The sequence below is a fragment of the Schistocerca americana genome, chromosome 7, assembly GCF_021461395.2.
Source record: "Schistocerca americana isolate TAMUIC-IGC-003095 chromosome 7, iqSchAmer2.1, whole genome shotgun sequence".
Lineage (NCBI taxonomy): Eukaryota > Metazoa > Arthropoda > Insecta > Orthoptera > Acrididae > Schistocerca > Schistocerca americana.
In genome coordinates this window covers 215,731,782-215,751,503 of record NC_060125.1, presented here as the reverse complement: position 1 = coordinate 215,751,503, position 19,722 = coordinate 215,731,782, and the positions used below count along the sequence as shown (strand labels likewise).

The window sequence follows — 19,722 nt, the reverse complement described above, 5'->3', positions numbered from 1 at the left end:
ATATTTCACTTGTCAAGATGTATTGAAGTTAAGCTTATGGCAGCCATTTCATTGACGGTTGTACAGCATAACAGAATGCCGATTTCTAAAATAGCGTTTAACTAATACGAAACACAACAGAGGTCATCAAACAAAAGAAACATATGCAACATATTGAAACGGATTCACAGAATTTTTTTCTTCCTCTGACACAGTCAGGCACAACAGATATAAAATTCTTACCTCAACAAGCTTCAAACGCCAAACGAAAGCCTACTACGAATATCGCGACCCCACGCCACTTCTGCGGTACATGGACGCAACATAGGAGAATCAGGATGTTTTTCATTGGCTGATTTTAGATAGGCCGCGAAAACCAGACCAATCGTACGGTCTCTTTTACAATATCAAAGAGATCAGCAACCGCCAATCAGAATATGAATAGAAGTTCTAGCGGGAGGTTTCTTTTGTAGAGGGTTGTCATTTCAAATTACGTTATTTCACCATTTCATTGTTTTATAAAAGAGAATTGGAAGTATGACTGGTATTATATCACTGTAAGTATTCTATAAATTCAAACTCTTCTGTCTCTATTCATCCAGTTTGAAGAAATCCTCACAAAGTTATTCACTGCTTATTGTGGGCGTGGACTGTTTGAACCATCCAATCACAACGCTTGTGTATTGACTCTCCAGCCATGACAACAAACTTTCGCCATTGCTTGGAGTTGGACGAAGTGCGACAGAGCGTCGTAGTAAATGTGTAAGTTTAATATAATAGTCAGATAGTTTTTATGGAGTGAATGATGCTTGTTTTAAACGATAATCTTCCGTAGTAGTTGGTCTTAGAGCCACTTGAATCTGTTGTCACCGGTGACAACTTGACTGTGTTTTGTACTGTTTTGCTGAATATCATTTTCTTTTAGATCTGTGTTAATTGCAGTTAAGGCAAATGTTTCTGCGAGGATGAACGGATTCAGCACTGGCGAAGAAGATTCAAGGGGCCCACCGGACCAAGTGTGCTGTCTAGTGGATGATGGAGAGAGATGTATGCGACCAGCTGGTAATGCGTCATACAGCAAACGAATACAAAAGATCGTCACTCAAAGAAGATTAAAACTGCACATAGACCGTGTGGTAATCTCAACGTCTATTTTTATTCAGTAATTGCTTTACTCGGTATTTCGTTAACATTGAAACGTTAGTACTCCGCCCAACAAAGCAAAGCTTTATGCGTTATATTCATACTATTGCGCAGCTTTAGTGAAACGCCGTCAGTTTGACGTTCGTTCACAGCAAGTGAGTCCGACGGTGCTGAACATGTAAAACACACATTGGATGGTGGTGGCATATTTAAAATTCTAAAACAAGTGATACCATCAGGAAAGAATGCCTCGGGTTCCCACCAAATAACACAGTACGAAATCTTTCACATAGACGTTCCAACGTATTGCATCAGACTAATGATGTCACATAATCTACTGAGAAAGTACTAGTGTTTTTCGCAGTTTAAAGAGTAGTAAATTAACGTCGATTCATTAGTTGACAAACTACCAGGGATAAGTCATTTAACATTCACTATAAACACTATGTATCTCAAAACTCAGATATTTAAATTTGAGTATGTACGCCACAACTTTTTGTATGCGTAATATTTCTTATTAAAGTGAGTGGTTCTTTATTGAAGAGTGCTGTTATGTTTGCCTTCTGACTGATCCACTTCTTTGGGTATGATCGCCCCCCATTTTTAGACTTTTTTTTTTTTTTTTTTTTTTTTTTTTATTATTTCAGTGGTACCTCACACTGTATGAATATTATGCTGTGCATGTTAATGTAGTTTGCTGTGATCAGAGTCCTCTATGGTAGAAGGTAAAAGGGCTGATCTGTGGTATTCTTGTCCCCCCCCCCCCCCCCCCCCACTTTTTCCCCTATTGTTTGTTTGTTTGTTTGTGTTTACACTTATCTTTAGCATAGGTTTTGTTGGAAGGTAACAGTCTGAGTTACAAAAGCCAATGATTGTGGATAAGGAGAAAGTGTGGGGGGAGAATTGTGATAACAGATTGATCTGAGTTCCATGTTCTTTGTTGGCATCATACGCTCCATATCCGCAGATGTCTTAGTGACTAGTAGTGGCCCCTTATTTGTGATTGTGCCAGCCATGTCTAATTTTGGAAGGGAAAAGGAAGTGATGTATCACCTCTTAATCCCTTCCACAGTCCTGGTATTGTGTTTTCTATCTTCCTTAAGGAGCATTGGCACCAAACTAGAAGTGACACAGTTGTTTGTGGTAGTAATTTCAGTGTTTATTTTTTTTCAAATCCCACGCCATTCTTGATAAGCAACATGGTGCGACACCGTGATGTTCCTCACTTTTAGTATTTTATCGTATCTTCTGGAAGATTTCTTAGGTACTAGTGTTCCTACAGTAAACCTGCAATTACTGCATTGGATATTTGATTTATGTAGGTTGAGATGCAGGGAAATTGACTGAGTAAATTTAATATGCTAAAAATGACTTTTTGCATATGTTGCACTTATAAGCAATTTAAGGTTGCGGTGTAATTTTTCTGTTTCGTTTCTGCTTATCATTTATGTTCCTCCTCAGTTTAGCAAAAGAGCTACTAGCCCTTTCAATCTAGCTCACTCACCCTCCCTCCCCCTGCCCCCCAACCACCCTCATTTGAATTGCTGTCTGCTGTAGGTTGTAGGACTTCCTATAATCTACTTAACAGGAAATTACACATTGCATGTTGATAGTGAGACCATTCCATGTTGTTGTTGTCAGCTGTTAGCATAGAGCTGTTTAATGGCAAAATATGCTTGAGTAACCAAATAAATATCACATTGTTTGTTATGAGTGTATGTATAATGTTTACGTGTTTCCAGGCGAGGCACATATACATATGTGATTATCATAAGACTGTCATACAGTGTGCACGAACAAAACAAAGACGAAGGAAGGATTCAGAAGATGACTCAAATGAAACTGATACAGATGTTCCTGAAGTGGACTTGTTTCAGCTGCAGGTGAATACGTTACGAAGGTACAAACGCCATTACAAAGTGGCAACGAGACCAGGCATAAACAAAGCTCAATTAGCTGATGTAAGTACTTGTTGCAAAAACAAATTTCATTGTGTTGCCACGCAGAGAGCTGCTATTCTGCTGCAGTCAGCTTATGCCATGCTTATACTGTTACTATTTTTAAAAGAAGAAAAACTAGGCTAAGTCAAGATCAAAATGATGGTGACTATGAAATGGTGTATTGTACAGTTGACAGAATTGGCCATCTTTGTGCAACACAAGACATTTCATTTTTAAAATTTCAATTTATCGCCCAAGATTGCAACTGAAGTTGAGTTGTGGGGGAGAAAATATTTTATTTCTTACAAATCATTCTCTTTCGTATGTCCCTACCTTTATTTTCCATCTCTTATTCTTAAAATATGCAAGAGTGTGGCACGTTGGGAGATAGATGTTAACTTGTTGTGCAGTTTGTTAACAATTTTTGTAATTTGTCATCCTCAGTTATAATATCGCTTTGGTCAAGGTGTACTGGTAGGTGGCTGTAACAGCACTGTTGCCAGACCTTAAGTTGTGTACACATGGTAGCCACATGCATGTCTGTTGCTTGTAGTAGTTCCTGGATTGATTAAAATCATTGTACAGTATGTCCCTGATTATTGGTGTAATGTGGGGAGAAGATGGATGAATAATTGAAAAATGCAAATAATATTTATTTACAAACACATGCTTTGTTTGAAAGTTTATTCAAGTTCTGTGCATAGGTGCCGTAGGTCTGTTCATTTCTTAAAGTAGTTTGTGATATTGGTCTACGTGTGAAAGGAGTTGACATTTTTGCATAGCATTTAATTTTCCTTGCAGCAAAAATTTCAATGTGCTGAAACATCTTCTGTCCCATATATTCCAGAAGAGTATCAACACATTGCAGTAAGGTACAATTACTAACAAGGTCACTATCTTCATCCCCACTTTAACATTCAGTGTTCCATTCTTTGTTGTATCTTGAAGCAGCAGTCACAATTTGGTGTCACTCGTGTACTGGAAGCCAGGTTCACGTGCTTCAATCTTCAGCCACTAATTCGATCCTTCTTAGACATATTCAAGCTCATTTAAACCCTTTGCCAGATTCATTATTTGTGCAGTGATTTCATTGACACTGAAACCTCGAAAATCGCTTTCTTCTATATCTCGAAGGATTTTCCAGCATGACCAAGCTAATGTATGTGCCTTGAATTTCTGCCAGGCATCAAAAATTCTGTGGGGCGCCTAAAATTGTCAATTAGATGCTGATTAACATCAGAAAACAGTTAGCTTTTAATTTACATGGAAGAGGTTTGTTGATAACAATGGAAATAAGTACTCTCGTCGCACAGCGGTTCTTTAAACAACGAAAATGGCCCTTAGTCACGCCGCAGGTTGCTTATTGCTGTTTGTTAGAGAAGAATATTGCTTTTTTATGCACGATTAATTTGCTAACTGAGGAATCCACACATGTGTGATTTGGAGTTCACTAATTAAGTTTTTGCAGTGAAATGTTAGTTTACGCTATGTAAGTGTTGGAATTTAAAAACATTGTAAAAGCCTTGTCCTTTGATTCTTTACTTGCAGTCTACAGTTTGTAAAATTATGGACAGTTAGGTATTATCAGAGGTGGGCATGTATGTAAATCACTGACAAAAATGCGTATCTGGGCAATAAATATAACTGCTGGAATTTCAAGCAAAATACCAGGCTAATGAAAATGCGTAATATGTGTGTACAACATTTTAAAAGCACTGATGTTACCTATAAGGTAACTGAAATCTAGATCTGCAGTAAAACCAGATTACTAGGTGACTGATTCCTATGAATACTATCATAGTTTTCTGAAGTGTATGTAGCTGAGCACACCAGTTCCATATGGAATCCAGTCTCATATTTGTGGGTTTTGGTTACAAAAAACACTAAACAGTAACAGTACATTTTGTTTACATTAAAGTATTCTATTAAATTATAAATGTTACTTCTGCACATCAATTTGAGCAAAGCATAAAATGTCTGTTGTCCATCTCAGTTTTGACTTGTCATTCTCCTCATTTCATTTTCCTCATTTGTCTTCTTTGGTGCTCTCATCGTCTACACTTGTAAGGCGTCATGGTGGTTGATTTTTAGGCTCGGGTGTGGTGTCTCAGGCTACTTCTGCCTCAAGATCTTCATGTGGATTTTGTCCATACTAAATGCGTTTCTACATTGTTAGCTTGTGAAGTAAGTGCTCAACATCTAAGATTTTAAGAATGTTGTTTTTCTTGGCTTCTTCTCCCTTCAATTGACCCAAAGGAGCAGTCTGGTTATACTGGCAATTAATTGGTACTACTTGGTACCCTCTTTCATTTGTCAGTACATCTAGAGGTTCATCTTTCTTATCCAACACCCCAGCTCTTATGTGTGCAGTTGAAAAGGCAGTATTTTTTGCAGCTGCTCAAGTGGCTATGTCGGCCTACAATGTTTTCTGTGTTGGAGCTAATTTCATGACTACAGAATGATACTTGACGTTGTTGGCGATGATAGAATCTTTACCCAGTAAATTCAAGAAACTGGTCTAAAACAATTTTTAAACTTAGCTGATTTTATTTCCGAAGTATAATTTTCTAACTTGTTTGTTTTGATACATTTGTAAACTAATTGACTTACTTTAACAAAACTAGTCTTAACTCATCCCCTATGCACAACAGTTAGCATGGCCTTGTTCCAAACAGGTACCTTAAGGACCCCACTTTGGATCAAATTCTGCCAGATGTTCTTAAGTGAATGGTTTTTGGGTATGATAAACAAAGTTCATCCAAATAGAATGTAGGTGATGTACCTGAAGTGCATGGTGAATTCATTGTCCACGACAATTTAATTATCTGGGCCACTAAGTCATTGCGGTAAGGTAAAAATTATCTACAATCTTTCTGGTGCTTGTATTTAAAACCTATTTAGTTTAATATGTTTCGCAGATCTACCAGATCCTATAAAATTTATTTTTTAATTAATTTTTTCTCAATTTTTCTGGTGTTGGATACTTACCATTGTCGTAAATTTCTTGATATCATCACTATTGATTATGTCGACTTGTGCATTCTTTCCTAATGTGCGTGCATGTAGATGCTAACAGTTCACCATCATTGTCAACAACATGTTTTAAATATTTAAGATTTTTGGATTATGGGTTCGCATTGCCACCAAAGTGTTGCCTTTTTCAGTGCATCATTCCTGCTGTCAGTTCCGTGTTGGGAGTTGTTTGTAAATATAACGCACGTGGCATATAGGAAATCTCTCTCTTCCAGCTTTCTTCATTTTCAGCTTGTAAAAACACTTCCACTCAATAATTAAATCAATAAATTGCACAAATAATACCATAAAACAAACTTAGTCAAATTGTCAAAACTAATAACTCAATAAGGAATGAAAATAGAATTTTGTGAAAATCTACATACTGACTTGCCAGTGTTGTTCTACTGGTGCTCGAACTGGGTAACTCCAGACGCACGGTATTGTCAGTCTCAAATGTTAGAGAGAGAGAGAGAGAGAGAGAGAGAGAGAGAGAGAGAGAGAGAGAGCGCTAATAACTAGGCAAAAGTGCATTATCAGGCACTGGTAGGTACCGGCCTTTATGCCTGGTCAGAGCTTTAGTGAATCAGAATATTATTTATCATTTCTGTAAGACTTTTTACAGTGGTTTTAAATCTTTCTATTGTATACTAATCAGAATTGGTTTTCCTTCCTTTCTTCTGTTTATACTTTAAGTAGTTCTAAGTTCTAGGGGACCGATGACCACATGTGTTAAGTCCCATAGTGCTCAGAGCCATTTTTTCTTTTAATTTTTATATATATATATATATATATATATATATATATATATATATATATATATATATATATATATATATATATATATAGCGTACTGTTTGTCGCGATGCAGAACTACATCGTAAAACTGTATTGATTGATAAAGCATCTTTTATTGGATAGTTTCATTACACTAAAATGTTTTGTGTCATTGATGGATGTGGCAGTTGTTTTAAGGCCATTAAATTCTTTATACTTTGAAATAATATTATTTAGTTCTATTGCATTTGTTGGTTTTTATTTTCAGACACTGATGAAGCACTTTAAATCCATACCTGTTAAAGAGAAGGAGATATTGACTTTCTTCATTTACATGGTGAAAACCAACAGCAATAAGCTTGATCAGAAAAACGGAATAAATGTTGATGCAACGTAGATGATTTTACTATGAAATATTCTTGTATGTGCTGTTCGTGGGTCTTCTGAATCGTGTACATAGATGGTAATTCTTAACTTATGAAGAACTGTTGCATTGTGTACATATATGTACTGTTAATTTGTTTTCAGAATTTTATTTATGGTCCTTATAAATTTTCCAAACTTAATTGGAATGCATTGTTGAGATTTCTGTACATTTTGTTAAGTGTTTAAAATGCACATGTGGAATTTGTAAATGTTGAAAAACATGTGATTAAGTTGTGAACTGATTTACATTTATTTGTAAGCAGTCGTCACTGTTTTTGTAGAGATGTGTGTCTTATGTGGAATATTTGAACATATATCGGCACTTTTCATTAGCAAATTTTTGTTGCTTGTTGTGTAAATTTTAACATATTTATATAATAAAAACTTATGTCTGTAACTTCTGAAAAATGGCTATCTTGGAACTCCTGCTTATTCTCTTCTGTTTAAACACTGTCAAGATATATTCACAGGCCGCTGACCTTTGACTATTATAATCTTTAGTTCTTTGCACTCAAGGAAGTGTGTATTGTTAGGATCTAATAGCTTGAAATTAAAATGTGTACTTCGACAAGTGGAGATAAGTCTGAGTGACCAATTGTAACAAAAAATAAAATTATAGGTCTTGTAGGAGCCATTATGTCAAACAAGCAAAGTATATGGAAGATTTGAAGGAGTGGATGGGATATAATCTGGAAACAACGAAATCGGTGTACACATTTTTTTACCCGACTCCCACCCCTTCCTCCAAATATAGACATTCCCCTCCTCCCCCCCCCCCCCCCCTCTCTCTCTCTCTCTCTCTCTCTCTCTCTCTCTCTCTCTCTCTCTCTCTCTGTGTGTGTGTTTGTGTGTGTGTGTGAGATAACTGCCTGCCTATGCCTATAAAGTAAAACTGTTAGAATCTGTGTGTGGTATTGAGAACACATTGTCCTAAGAGGTTACATTTATGTAATAGAGACCCATAGTGTATATCAGCGCATTTCAGTTTTGGATCTGTTCTTATATTTCATTACAGTGGCTGTCATTTTCATCTTTATTCTGATATATATCAGCAGATTGTATGTAACAGGTTTGTGTGGCTGTTATCCACTGCAAGAATAAAAATATTCATTTTATAAATTGAAATGCATGTTTCTTGCTGCATTTAATATTTACGTAGCAGATGCATTATGTGAATTACATTAAGGTGCCTTGTAGTGGATTTAAATTGGAGTAATCCAGTGTCTTTATTTACTATTAAAAAGTCTTTAATCACGATTTATTTATTAAGGTGACCGGTTTCGACCACTGTTGTGGTCATATTCAGACCATTGTGTAGGAACCTCTTTCTGCTAGAGTAGTGATTCTCCAGCAGAAAGAGGTTCCTACTAAATGGTCTGAAGATGACAACAGTAGTGATTGAAACTGGTCACTTTAATAAATAAATAAATCTTGATCGAGACTGTTTTTAATAGTAAATATTTGCAACACATTGATCTGTCACTCCCATAATGTATTCAAAAGTAATTAATCCAGTTCCTTTTTTTGTATGTGATACTTGCAGTTTAGAAAACGCGCACATCACAATTTTTTTGCATTAATAAATCCCTACTTACAGTTGCTAATTTCACCATCTTAAATCTGAGTTTCCTCTCTCATCTGGTCACATGTTAGCCATTGCACTGTTACTTAATTTATGAATTGTATACATTTTCTTGTCACGCTCTTTTTGTTCAATATAACTGCTGATTTTTTTTTCATACAAGAACCATGGTTTCTGTTGCAACTTTGTGTCCTCTTGATGTCACTATTCTTATATATATATATATATATATATATATATATATATATATATTTTTCTCTCTCTGTATCTGTCAGCAGCTGTGAACATGTGTGGTAGGAGCTCCCCATTCTTCTTGCTTGTCAGACTTCCGTTTTAGCTTGTAGTATGAAGAACAGCTAATTTCCTCCGTTATTTGTTTAATGTACTCCGGTCTGAGTCTTACTTTGTAATTTCTACCTACTGCTGCTCACCAAACGTTCTTTTCAATAGATTGTCATGTTGAGGTATATGGCCTATTGGCTGAGCCCTTCGTTTTGTGTTTCATGAGGCTTCTTTTGTCGCTTGCTCTAATGAAAACTTCCTCATTTGGGATCATTTCTCTCCAGCTGATTTTCATAATTCTTCTGTAGCACTGTGTTTCAAATGCAGGGAGCCCCTTCTCCTTTCTCACTTATATCGTCCAAACTTAACTGGCATGTGTTGCAGTGCTCCACATGTAGATCTGCATTATTTGTTTTCTCAAATCAAGGCTTATATTCTTTGTAGTGAATGCTTTTCTTCTTATTAAAACCATTCTTGGTGTTCTTGCACACTCTCTCCTTGTAGCTTCTTCCATCACTTGTGACTGTACTGCTGTCTTACTTTCCTTGTGTCTACAGCAGACTAGAACTTTTTTTGTGTGTGTTTACTGTCATACGGAATTCCTCCTCCATTATGCTATCCATTGTGTTCAGGAGTTTTTATGCAGGTCTGCTTTTCTTTCTGTGACTAACACTACATCATTGGCAAAATCTCAACATGTTCACCTTATCCCCATGAAATGTTACTCATTTGTTTACTACTTCTCTTGCTCTGTTGATTTACTTCTGTATGTGCAGATTAGGTAGGTATGGGGATAAGGAGCAGTTTTGCCATACCCCCTTCTTGAATGCTAGCTTGATTCTTATTACCATAGAGAACACTCCAGTTTCATGTGTGTAGTTATTAAAACTGATTCCTGTTTGGTGAGCAATACTGAATGATACATTCCAGTCGACATTGTCAAATGCTTTAAGATATACAAATGCTCTGAATATACTCTGCCCTTCTTCAGCTATGCCCATCTATTCTTCAGTAACAAATAATTTCAAAATCTTTTATTCTGTAATTGGCAATACTCTTTACCTTTCACACATGGCCACATCCCAGGCTTTTATCACATAATGTTTTTTGGAAAGAATATTTGTCAGAGAGAGGCACAGTGACTGAGAACATAATTTGTCGTGTGCAACCACTCCATTTCAAATTAAATTACTGGTTTCAGCTGACACTACAGAAACCATAAGTCCAAGGGAATGTCAACTACACCAGGTGCCTTTCTCTTATTCAGATCTACAGGGTTTTGCTAAATTTTTCTCATGATGTTTCGTCACAGTTCTACTTCATCTCACTCCCCAACATTGTCAAGTTTTTCTTTAAATACCCACCATACATATTCCTTTCACTTTCTCGTTATTTGATTTAATAGTGACTTGCCACAAGATCCCTTATGTCCATACAGCTGTGTCTCATTTTTCAAAGGTTTCTTTAATTTTGTTTTTGGTGGCATTCACTTGATACATTCAGATAAGCAATTCATTTCAATGTGAATCTTACATTCATGAAACATGTATTTTGAACTTTGATTTGAGGAATAGTATCTTTATGTGTCAGACTTACTCAGGCTGAAAATGTTGTGAATGAAAGGTGGAATGTGTACTCATTGAACAAGGAAAGATTTAAATTTTATTACCTTAGAGAGAGTGTGAAGTTTGGAAAACGGGCAAACATTTGAAATATAGCTTGAAACTTGTCCCAGTAAGTACAGAAACTTGTTCTATTTTAATTTAGTATTTCTTGCATTAGACACACAAATGATGGCCGAAGTTGCTTTTCCTACTCTGCAGTGTTTGGAGTATGTTCAGTATGGATTGTGATACCTGTGAGGTGATCATTGACTTTTTTCTTGGTTTCCTAATTTTGATTGTGGCATTTACGTGAATGTAGCCAGTTGAGACTACGTGCAAATGTCAACACATCTTTGTCCTGTCTGGATTTGTGCTCAGCCTGTAACAACTGTGTGTCAGTGAGTTTTAAAATAGTTTCGTTTTATGGAGACCATATCATTAAGCTCTGTTCATTGCTTGGCAAATTCAAAGTTGTATCACATAGTGCGCTAGATATATTTTTTCCCTATGTCATATGATATATCATGTAGTACACTGTTCTTTGTTTTCCTAATCAGGAAGTCTTTTTGCGCACAAACATAGACATTCCATTTCACCTGAATCATTAAGCAGCCCCCTCCAGTAAAGATGTTCATAGTGTTTTAAGAAGTTATTTCAGTGATCAATAGGGAAGTTTTGTAATCACTGAAGTGAGATGCACTCACATTTCAGCAGTTTGTCAATGCGAACAACTTACAGGAACTAAATAGACTCCTTTGATAGTGTTCTGTTGTCAGATCATGTAAATAACGAGAAAAATGTATTTGATTAGAATTCATAGTTGCGCATTGGGTTTGGAATATTGGAGACTTTCTTCAAAGAAAGTGGAGCTGCATAGCTATTTGTTTCACAAGGAGAATAAGTTTTCTGGCCTTAAAGCACAAAAGGATGCAGTGGTAATTATTTTGACTGCACATATCAACTGTACAGATGGGATTCGTAGAAACTGTTGACAATTCTCTGAATTGGGTAAGCCATCGGCCTACTAGTTCTTAGTGTGCATATTTGAATTACCACTAAAGGTAATATGGATAATGAAAGGATAAGCTCATATGGTGGGCAGAGCAAAAATACCAATGTGACATTTCTTACTAACACAGAGACAATTGCTTCTACAGTTTGTGTACTGGAAGCTGAAATAGTTTCATAAATACTTGAAATGTGGTGCAACAAATAAAATGTAGTTGCTGGTTTATGCAGAAGTTAGCAGATGCTGTAGTTCCAAATGGCCATACATTAACTTTTACTGTGATGAGTGACATAGGAATTAACAGAATAAAAGCATATTTGCAATCCAATATATAATTGAACAATTTAACTCACTCACACTATCTTACAAAAGTACAGGGTATTTTGCAGTAATAGATAACCACATAGGCTGCTTGCAGCCATTGTATGGTGCAATGGCCCATTGGTTGGGCAGTGTGACAGTTGGCACTTTGACTTGAACGTAGAATAAGCTAAATGAATTAGGAGCAGCCTTGAAAGAAATACAGAGAAAGAAGAAATAAACAAATTGTTGCACCATTTGACAAGTGTCAGGAGTACCTGCTCAAACTGAATCCTCACAGAGAGCCGTGCATCAGCTGGTTAATTCAGATACTGTAGCTAGAGCTCAGTATTTTAGCTGACGATTGCAGTTTGCATATGATGGGAAGATTGGTTGTGAAATGCTCTTTCTTTTTGATAAAGTGTCACTCCATTGATTGAAAACGTGAACTTCCATAACACCCTACATACTTGTCAGGTACATAAAGATAATGTGAATGATGGAAATGAGTATGGTTGTAATTTCAGCAACACAAATTATTGGACAGATCTTTTTGTAGCTCTCTGAACTTCCCTTTTAGGGAATTATCAATAAGACCAGCGGTTATTTCATGCAGGGGTGCAGACCGCCTTTGCATTTCTGACAACAATAATACTATATGCATTTTATTAAAGGTTAGTTTCTGCATGTAGGACAAATCAAGAGCATGCAATTGACATTCTAGTTCACATGCTAAATAAATAAATACAACTATGCTTCATTAGAAGATGAAGGCAATTTGCGGATCAACTTCTCCATCGACCACAATGCACAGGCTGCATAGAGTTGGTGTACCCATCCAAATTGATCAGTTAGTGCACTGTGTAGGCCTGAATTTGCACACAGCTCTGGAAGCAGATGCTCCTGGTGCACGAGTCTGTAATGGTAAATAGTACACTGATTTTCTGGGACTTCTTGCCAAGGCCACTTCTAGCTCCTCTAGTTCGTTCGTGGTTCAGATCAGTACTGCACCTGGCATGCTGGGCAACAGACAAGTGTCCTGCAGTGTTTGCGTCCTGACTAGAAGGCTATCAGTTTTATAGCACTGGAGACACAATTTTTTCATCATCTCCTGGCATACTTCAAGTTGAAATAGTTAAATGTGAACTGCCGAATGTCAATGTGAAATGGGCACAATATTTGGCAAATGACCACGTTAGTGTCATCAGGTGTACCAATGAACAGATTGATAGGGGGGCAGTCTGCACTTTCATCTCCCCCCCACCCTCTCCCTCTTATCGGCCATCTGTGCCCATTATCCTTATGCTCACTTCTGCTGACTGTTCCCTCCAGGGTTTCCGTCCAGGTGTATGTGCTAGTGGTGCTTTTGTTCCTCAACAGTGAGTCTTGAATTACGTGTGTATGGTCTGTTTGGTTTTGTAAATTTGCATGCTGGCATTGTAGACATCAGCAACAGTTTTACAATTTACATGCTCTTAAGCTGTTGTTCTGTAACAGTGAGTGTTTTGTTTCTGTGATCTTCATCATGGCCCATCCCACCTAAGATCTGCTTCAGTATCAGGTCTGCTTCTCAGTTTGAATTACCCTGAAATGTTTCTAACAATGGAGTTGTTCAAAATATTTAAGTGTGAATGATATTAATTTATATTGTTTAGTGATGGAAGTTATTGTTTGTACCATTGAATTATTGCATGGCCTTATATCCCCTTGTAACCACTTTAATATTTCAGTATCCCTACACAATTGCCCACAAAGCTCAATGTATGCACCTTTTTACATTTTTATAATTTGGATTCTGATGATGATATTGCTTAATTTTTTCTGTTTCTTTTTTTGCCAGAATACTGATGAAATTTTGCAGTGGTCTCAACTGCAACTTGCGAATTGCATTCTGAAAATGAAGAAAGGGAAGTGTAGGACCTTTGCATTTTTTGGTTACTGTTTTGTAAATGTTTGTTACTTAGTAAATGAAATCAAGTGACAAACGGCTATAACAGTATATTTACATGCAACAAAAGTGTTGCCAGTACCTTCTTTATAGGTGGCTTGTTAATCCAACAGTTATTCTATAGATGTGGTAAGTGCTAAGAGTAATATTGATTGATGTGCCAATAATTAGTCGTTAGTAATTGAAGCCTGTCTAAACAATGTGTACAATGTCTAGAGCACAACAAACTTGTGACTTTCGTATTGGTATTTGCAGTAAAGCAATGTGATAACCTATGCAACTATATAGTAGTATTGAAGTGCAGTACAATTTCGATTGCTTCATAATTTTGGATATTTTGTCAAATTTCTATAGAATAGACAAGCACAGTTTGAAAAGTCAACTTTGCTAACGAGGTGTTTTGATCCATTTTTTTGCATAAGTTTGTATTGATGTTGTATGGTAGTGTTTCAATGAATTTATTGTTTAGGATCAAATTAAAAGAAAAAGTACCAGTATTCATTTAAGGATTTTATCACAGACCTACTGCTGCAAAGCACTCACTTCAGTGATGATATAACATTTTAAAAAAGTTCTTGTGTTACAAGCTATCTCCAGCACAATAATGTCAGGCAGACAGATTGGAGCTGTTAGATTCTAAGTATATCATAATCATTCTCACCTTGAATTCAGATTACATGATAAAATAGTTGAAAGTTATTTTCCTGTTAATTCAGCCAAAAACCCTTCTGTCTCAGTTCATTTGTGCGATATCTTTTAATATAAAACAATTAAATTTTAGATGTTACTGCACTGCCTACATTCACATCTGTATTCTGCAAACCACTGTCAAGTGCATGTCAGAGGGTACATCCCATTGTACCATTTATCAGGGATCCTTCCCATTCTATTCATGTAAGGACTGCGGGAAGAATGATTGTTTAAATGTCGGTTTGCTGTAATTAATCTAATCTTGTTCTCACTATCCGTATGTGAGTGATATATAAGGGATTGTAGTATGTTCCTAGAGCCATCAGTTACAGTTGGTTTTTGAAACTTTGTAAGTAGGTTTTCTTGGGATAATTAATGTCTTACCTCTTCAAGAGTCTGCCAGTTCAGTTTTTTAGCATCTGTCTTATGCTTTTCCATGAGTCAAACAAATCTGTGACTGTTGGTGCTGATCTTCTCTCCATTTGTTAAATATCCCTTGTTAGTCCTATATGGTAGGGGTCCAACGCACAGTTGAGCAACATCCTAGAATGGGTGCACAAGTGATTTGTAAGCAATTTCCTTTGTAGAACATTTGTATTTCCCCAGTATTCCACCTGCTTTACCCATTATTGAGCCTACGTGATCATTCCATTTCATATCCGTAGAAAATGTTAAGTTTTTGTTTGAGCTGGCCAGTTCCAACTGTGACTCATTGATATTCTACTCGTAGGATGCCGCTATATGTTTTGTGAAGTGTGTAATTTTACATTTCAGATCATGTAAAGCAAGATACCAATTTTTGCACCACTTTGAAGTCTTATTAAGAACTGACTGAATATTTATGCAGCTTCTTTCAGACAGTACTCCTTTATAGATTATTGCATCGTTTGCAAAAAGTCCAATGTTACTGTTAATATTGTCCACAAGACCATTAATATAAAACATGAACAGTAAGGGTCCTAACACACTTTCCTGAGACACTCAAAGTTTCTTCATCTGACGACGACTCTCCAATCAAGATAACCTTCTGCGTCCTTGCTACTAAAAAAATTATCAATCCAGTCAATAATTTCACTCGATACACAATATGATTGTACTTTTGACAATAAGTGTAGATGCTGTGCTGAGCCAAATGCATTTTGGAAATCAAAAATCCACCTGACTGCCTTAATCCAAACTTTCATTATCCCATGTGAGAAAAAGTGAGAGTTGAGTTTTGCATGTGTGATGTTTTCAGAATCCATGCTGGTTGGCAAGGATGTGGTCATTCAGTTCAAGATACCTCATTATGTTTGAGCTCAGAATATTTTCTGCCATTCATATCGAGGATTTATATTGACACTGACGAACTTATCTTCAGACCTCCACATATCAGAATATTTGTAATAAAGCTTAGAGTAAATGCTGCATGGCTATCAAAAGGTAATTACTGATTGATTAGATAATTTGCTTTTAGTGATGCAGTGCCAAATAAAGATTTAAAAATTTCACTGATGGAAAAGATATACCTTTAAGTAAGTAAATGTAATGGCATAATGATAATAGATTAAATCTGCATTGCTACTTTACAAGATTATGTAGGGAAGAAATAGCGAGTGTAGGGGTAATGGACTATCTAATTTTGTGATGACTGAAAAAACATGATTTGTTTCAAACATTTGTGGTACTAGCTGTTCGTTCTTAGTGAGTTAAACCTGTTTTCTGACAAGTTCACCAGTCAGTATCATGTATTTTAAATTTCCTTACATTGGTTAATAATTTTCTTGGCTCTGTTATTTAAGTCTCGTAAGACTTTACCATTGTAGTTGACATATTGTTTGTCGTCATTTAAATTTCAGCTAATACTCAGAGCACCAGATGTAGTCCTCCCCCTTTTAAGAAGTTAAGGTGGCTTGTTTAAAAAGGCAGGAAATGATGTCATATAATCATCTGCAGATAATGCTTCATGACATAATGTACACATTTTTCAAAAAGAGCAACTTTTATGTGGAAAAAGGTAGCAGTTGGTTAAGGGTCATACACTAATAGTTGATCACCTACTTGAATCATAACATACATTCTGTTTGGCACTTCAGCAGCTTGCATTGCGAGAAAGATGATTATTTCAATAATTATTTTTTTCAGATGGCATTGGTATAGCTGCACTTGAATCCAAATACAATTGATGATGAAGATAAATTTGGTGCAGCAGCACAGTTTATGGTATGGTGTATCATTTTCATCTTTTCTTGCTGTAATTGTGGTTAATTTGAGTGTGTGTTTTTTATGCTCCATGTTTGGTTTGCATGTGGTATGTTGTTGCAGATTAAGAAGACACTAGAAAAGTTACACGTAATGGCAACCAACATTATCAGCTGGATAATTTCAGAAATTTGGCATCTTCATCATGTATACTATGGTCCCTACATCCCACCAACAGTCAGATGGATGAACAGCAGTGTTTGCCAATCATGGTAACTCTTACAATGGAAGTTTTGTCACGTGGTAGAATCACATAATTATCATAAATCATTATGAAAATTTGTTTCAGAAGCACGTCAAATGGCAGAGAAATAGAGATTGTGAATGGAAAAAAGTGGAAGCTGCAACTGAAGAAAGAACAATTGATTCAAAGGAGATGCTGAGTTTAGCATAAACACCATGGAGCTGTCAACACTTGATTATCATTGTTTCATTATGCTTCTAAGGCAGTACTCTTGTGAATGATGAGTGTATTTGAACAAAAATATATTGCAACTAATTTATTAAAGTTGAATTACCAGAGATTCTTTATGTTGTTGTATGTAAAATGTGTAATATTACACCAGTGTCTTCTTTACTGAAGTCATTAGCTATATTGTAAACACAAGGCATATTAAACAGTGGAAACTCCCAGTTGGAATATCAACAATGTAGCTTGAGATAGTGCTATTCAACATGAAGAGGACTCAATAAGTTGCTGACAGACACAATTAAGACACTTGCAAATCAGCTTTTGGCCAGATCATTTGTCAGAAATAAAGAGAAACACGCACCATTCATTCGCACAAGCAACCACACCTCATGCGCATATGACTACTGACTTCGGCAGCTAGGACCAGAATGCATCCTGGTCCAAACTGCCAGAGTTGGTGGTCATATGTGCATGAGGTGTGCTTGCTTGTGTGAATGAATGGTGTGTGTTTCTCTTTATTTGTGACAAATGCTCTGGCCAAAAGCTGATTTGCAAGTGTCTTTCAGTAGTGCCTGTCTGCAACATAACATTCAGATCAGGTGAATTTGGTAGCCAAGATGGCAACCTGATTTCACAATCATGCTCCTCGAACCACTGTAGTAGATTCTAACCTTGATGCATGGGCAGTTATCCTGTTGGAAGATACCATCGCTATCAGGGAAGGCATCACACATGAAGGGTTCACAATAAGGTTCATGGACTCTTATCTGTTAATGGTGCTTCAGTTATTACTACAGGTCCCGTGGAAGCCCAGATAAATGCTCCTCATAGCAAAATACTGCACCCTCAGCCCTGTCCCCCTCCCAACGGCCTGCAGCTGTGGCATGGTGCATGTTTTGAGCAACCATTCACCAGTATGAAGTTACATCCGAATGCAAACATTGACCTGATGTAAAAAGAAATGTGATTCATCCAACCAGGTTACATTTTCATTCTTCTGCAGTCCAAACTTGATTATCCCTTGCCCACTAAAATCATAATTGACAGAGTCATTGGATCAATATAGAAACACCTTGGGGTTCTTTGCCTTGGAGCCCTATGTTCAACAATGTGTGCTGAGTGGTGTGCCCTGAAACATTTGTGCTTGTAGTAACAAATACCTATAGTCCCATCCATGCTTTTTTGATAGTGACTGTAAGTTTTTCTTGGGTTGCAATCTAGTTTCCATTACCCAACATTGGTTCAGTTACATGTGATTTTAGTTCTTTAAATGGCGCAGAAAATTTCAGATAAGTAAATACAACCCTATTAAAGTTTCCTGCCCTTACCTGTATTCATCAGTAATGTTTCCTTCCTTATGAATCCTGTTTCATTCCTGAATGCGTACTATCGGCATTTCATTAATGTAACTTGTTCCCATTTCCAATTGCTCTGAATGTCATGGGTGTCCTCTGCAACAATTTTCATGTTATACAAGGCACATTTCCTACAGGAATCACCTTTAAAAAAGGTAAAGAGAGATTAAAGTGCATAGTAGAAGACTGGGTCACTGTATTCATCTTTGTACAGTTGATGTAACTGCCCCAGATTTAGATTCCCATATTTGCTTTAATTTGACATCTCATGTCTGTCAAGTATTAGTACTAGTACTAACTCTGTTGTCAATCTTCGTACATGAGCTGGTTTTATCTCCTGAACTGGAGTCGGTCACCTGGAGATACAAGTAAATGCATTGTATGTTTATGCACCCTCACTGTTTTTCATATAAATAGGCCACACCACAAACATGTTACAAGTACACAATTCTCAACTGTCATTTTAGCTTCTGCATCACTCTAGCTTGAACATGTTTTACGTTCTTCTGTACTCTAGTGTGGTGCATTCAAACACTTGCACAACAGTCAAGAGTTGAATTACATTGACGCATTGTCCATCACTTTATGTGTACTACTGCTATCACATGCCCTGTGACACATTGTGGTGCATTCCATGTACTGCCACGTCTCAGTAACTGGTCAACATATACATTGTGCATTAGGAGCCTAAACTGCTTGGACAAGTTTTTGCATCCTATAACACAACAAACTGATCAGCTCATAAATGTGTGTGTGTGCTACCTCTTTGTTAATGTTATCAGTGAGTGTAGTAGCCTCTGTAGCACCAATCTTGCACAAGTTGCTTGAATTGTGTGCAGTCATTGAACTAGTGCATAGACATTGCTCATCCCATCAGCACAAAAGAATTTGACTTTCAATTAAAGTAGTCATTTCATGAGATATTTAGGAGACGGTAATATGTTGCACTGCTCTTCTTCGTACATGCTCTCAGAATTTCAACAATGAACATCGACGTGGTGCACACTCCTCCTTTGTAGTGT

At 36.6% G+C, this 19,722-nt stretch overlaps 1 protein-coding gene across 4 annotated transcripts; it reads left to right on the top strand.

Annotated features, from left to right (window-relative positions):
- Window positions 1-481: 481 nt before the first annotated feature.
- Window positions 482-17,457, top strand: LOC124621867 (histone deacetylase complex subunit SAP30 homolog). Of its 4 annotated transcripts, none has more exons than XR_006980580.1 (8): window positions 482-741; window positions 905-1,115; window positions 2,865-3,083; window positions 7,120-7,314; window positions 13,895-14,131; window positions 16,817-16,894; window positions 16,997-17,145; window positions 17,226-17,457. XR_006980580.1 is itself a non-coding variant. In XM_047147330.1 (4 exons), the coding sequence occupies exons 1-4, from the start codon at window positions 677-679 to the stop codon at window positions 7,246-7,248; spliced, it is 624 nt and encodes a 207-aa protein (XP_047003286.1). In that variant the 5' UTR covers window positions 483-676; the 3' UTR covers window positions 7,249-7,668. The 4 variants fall into 4 exon arrangements, 1 of the variants encoding a protein (XP_047003286.1); XR_006980579.1 differs by having other exon boundaries at window positions 17,223-17,457; XR_006980581.1 differs by having other exon boundaries at window positions 500-741; window positions 922-1,115; window positions 17,223-17,457.
- Window positions 17,458-19,722: the final 2,265 nt, after the last annotated feature.

Excerpts from the sequence above, each read along its gene's own strand:
- LOC124621867 (XM_047147330.1), top strand. The coding sequence starts at position 677 with ATGACAACAAACTTTCGCCATTGCTTGGAGTTGGACGAAGTGCGACAG. Across the intron at positions 742-904 it reads CAGAGCGTCGTAGTAAATGT|ATCTGTGTTAATTGCAGTTA; the intron begins GTAAGTTTAATA and ends ATTTTCTTTTAG. Across the intron at positions 1,116-2,864 it reads AACTGCACATAGACCGTGTG|GCGAGGCACATATACATATG; the intron begins GTAATCTCAACG and ends ACGTGTTTCCAG.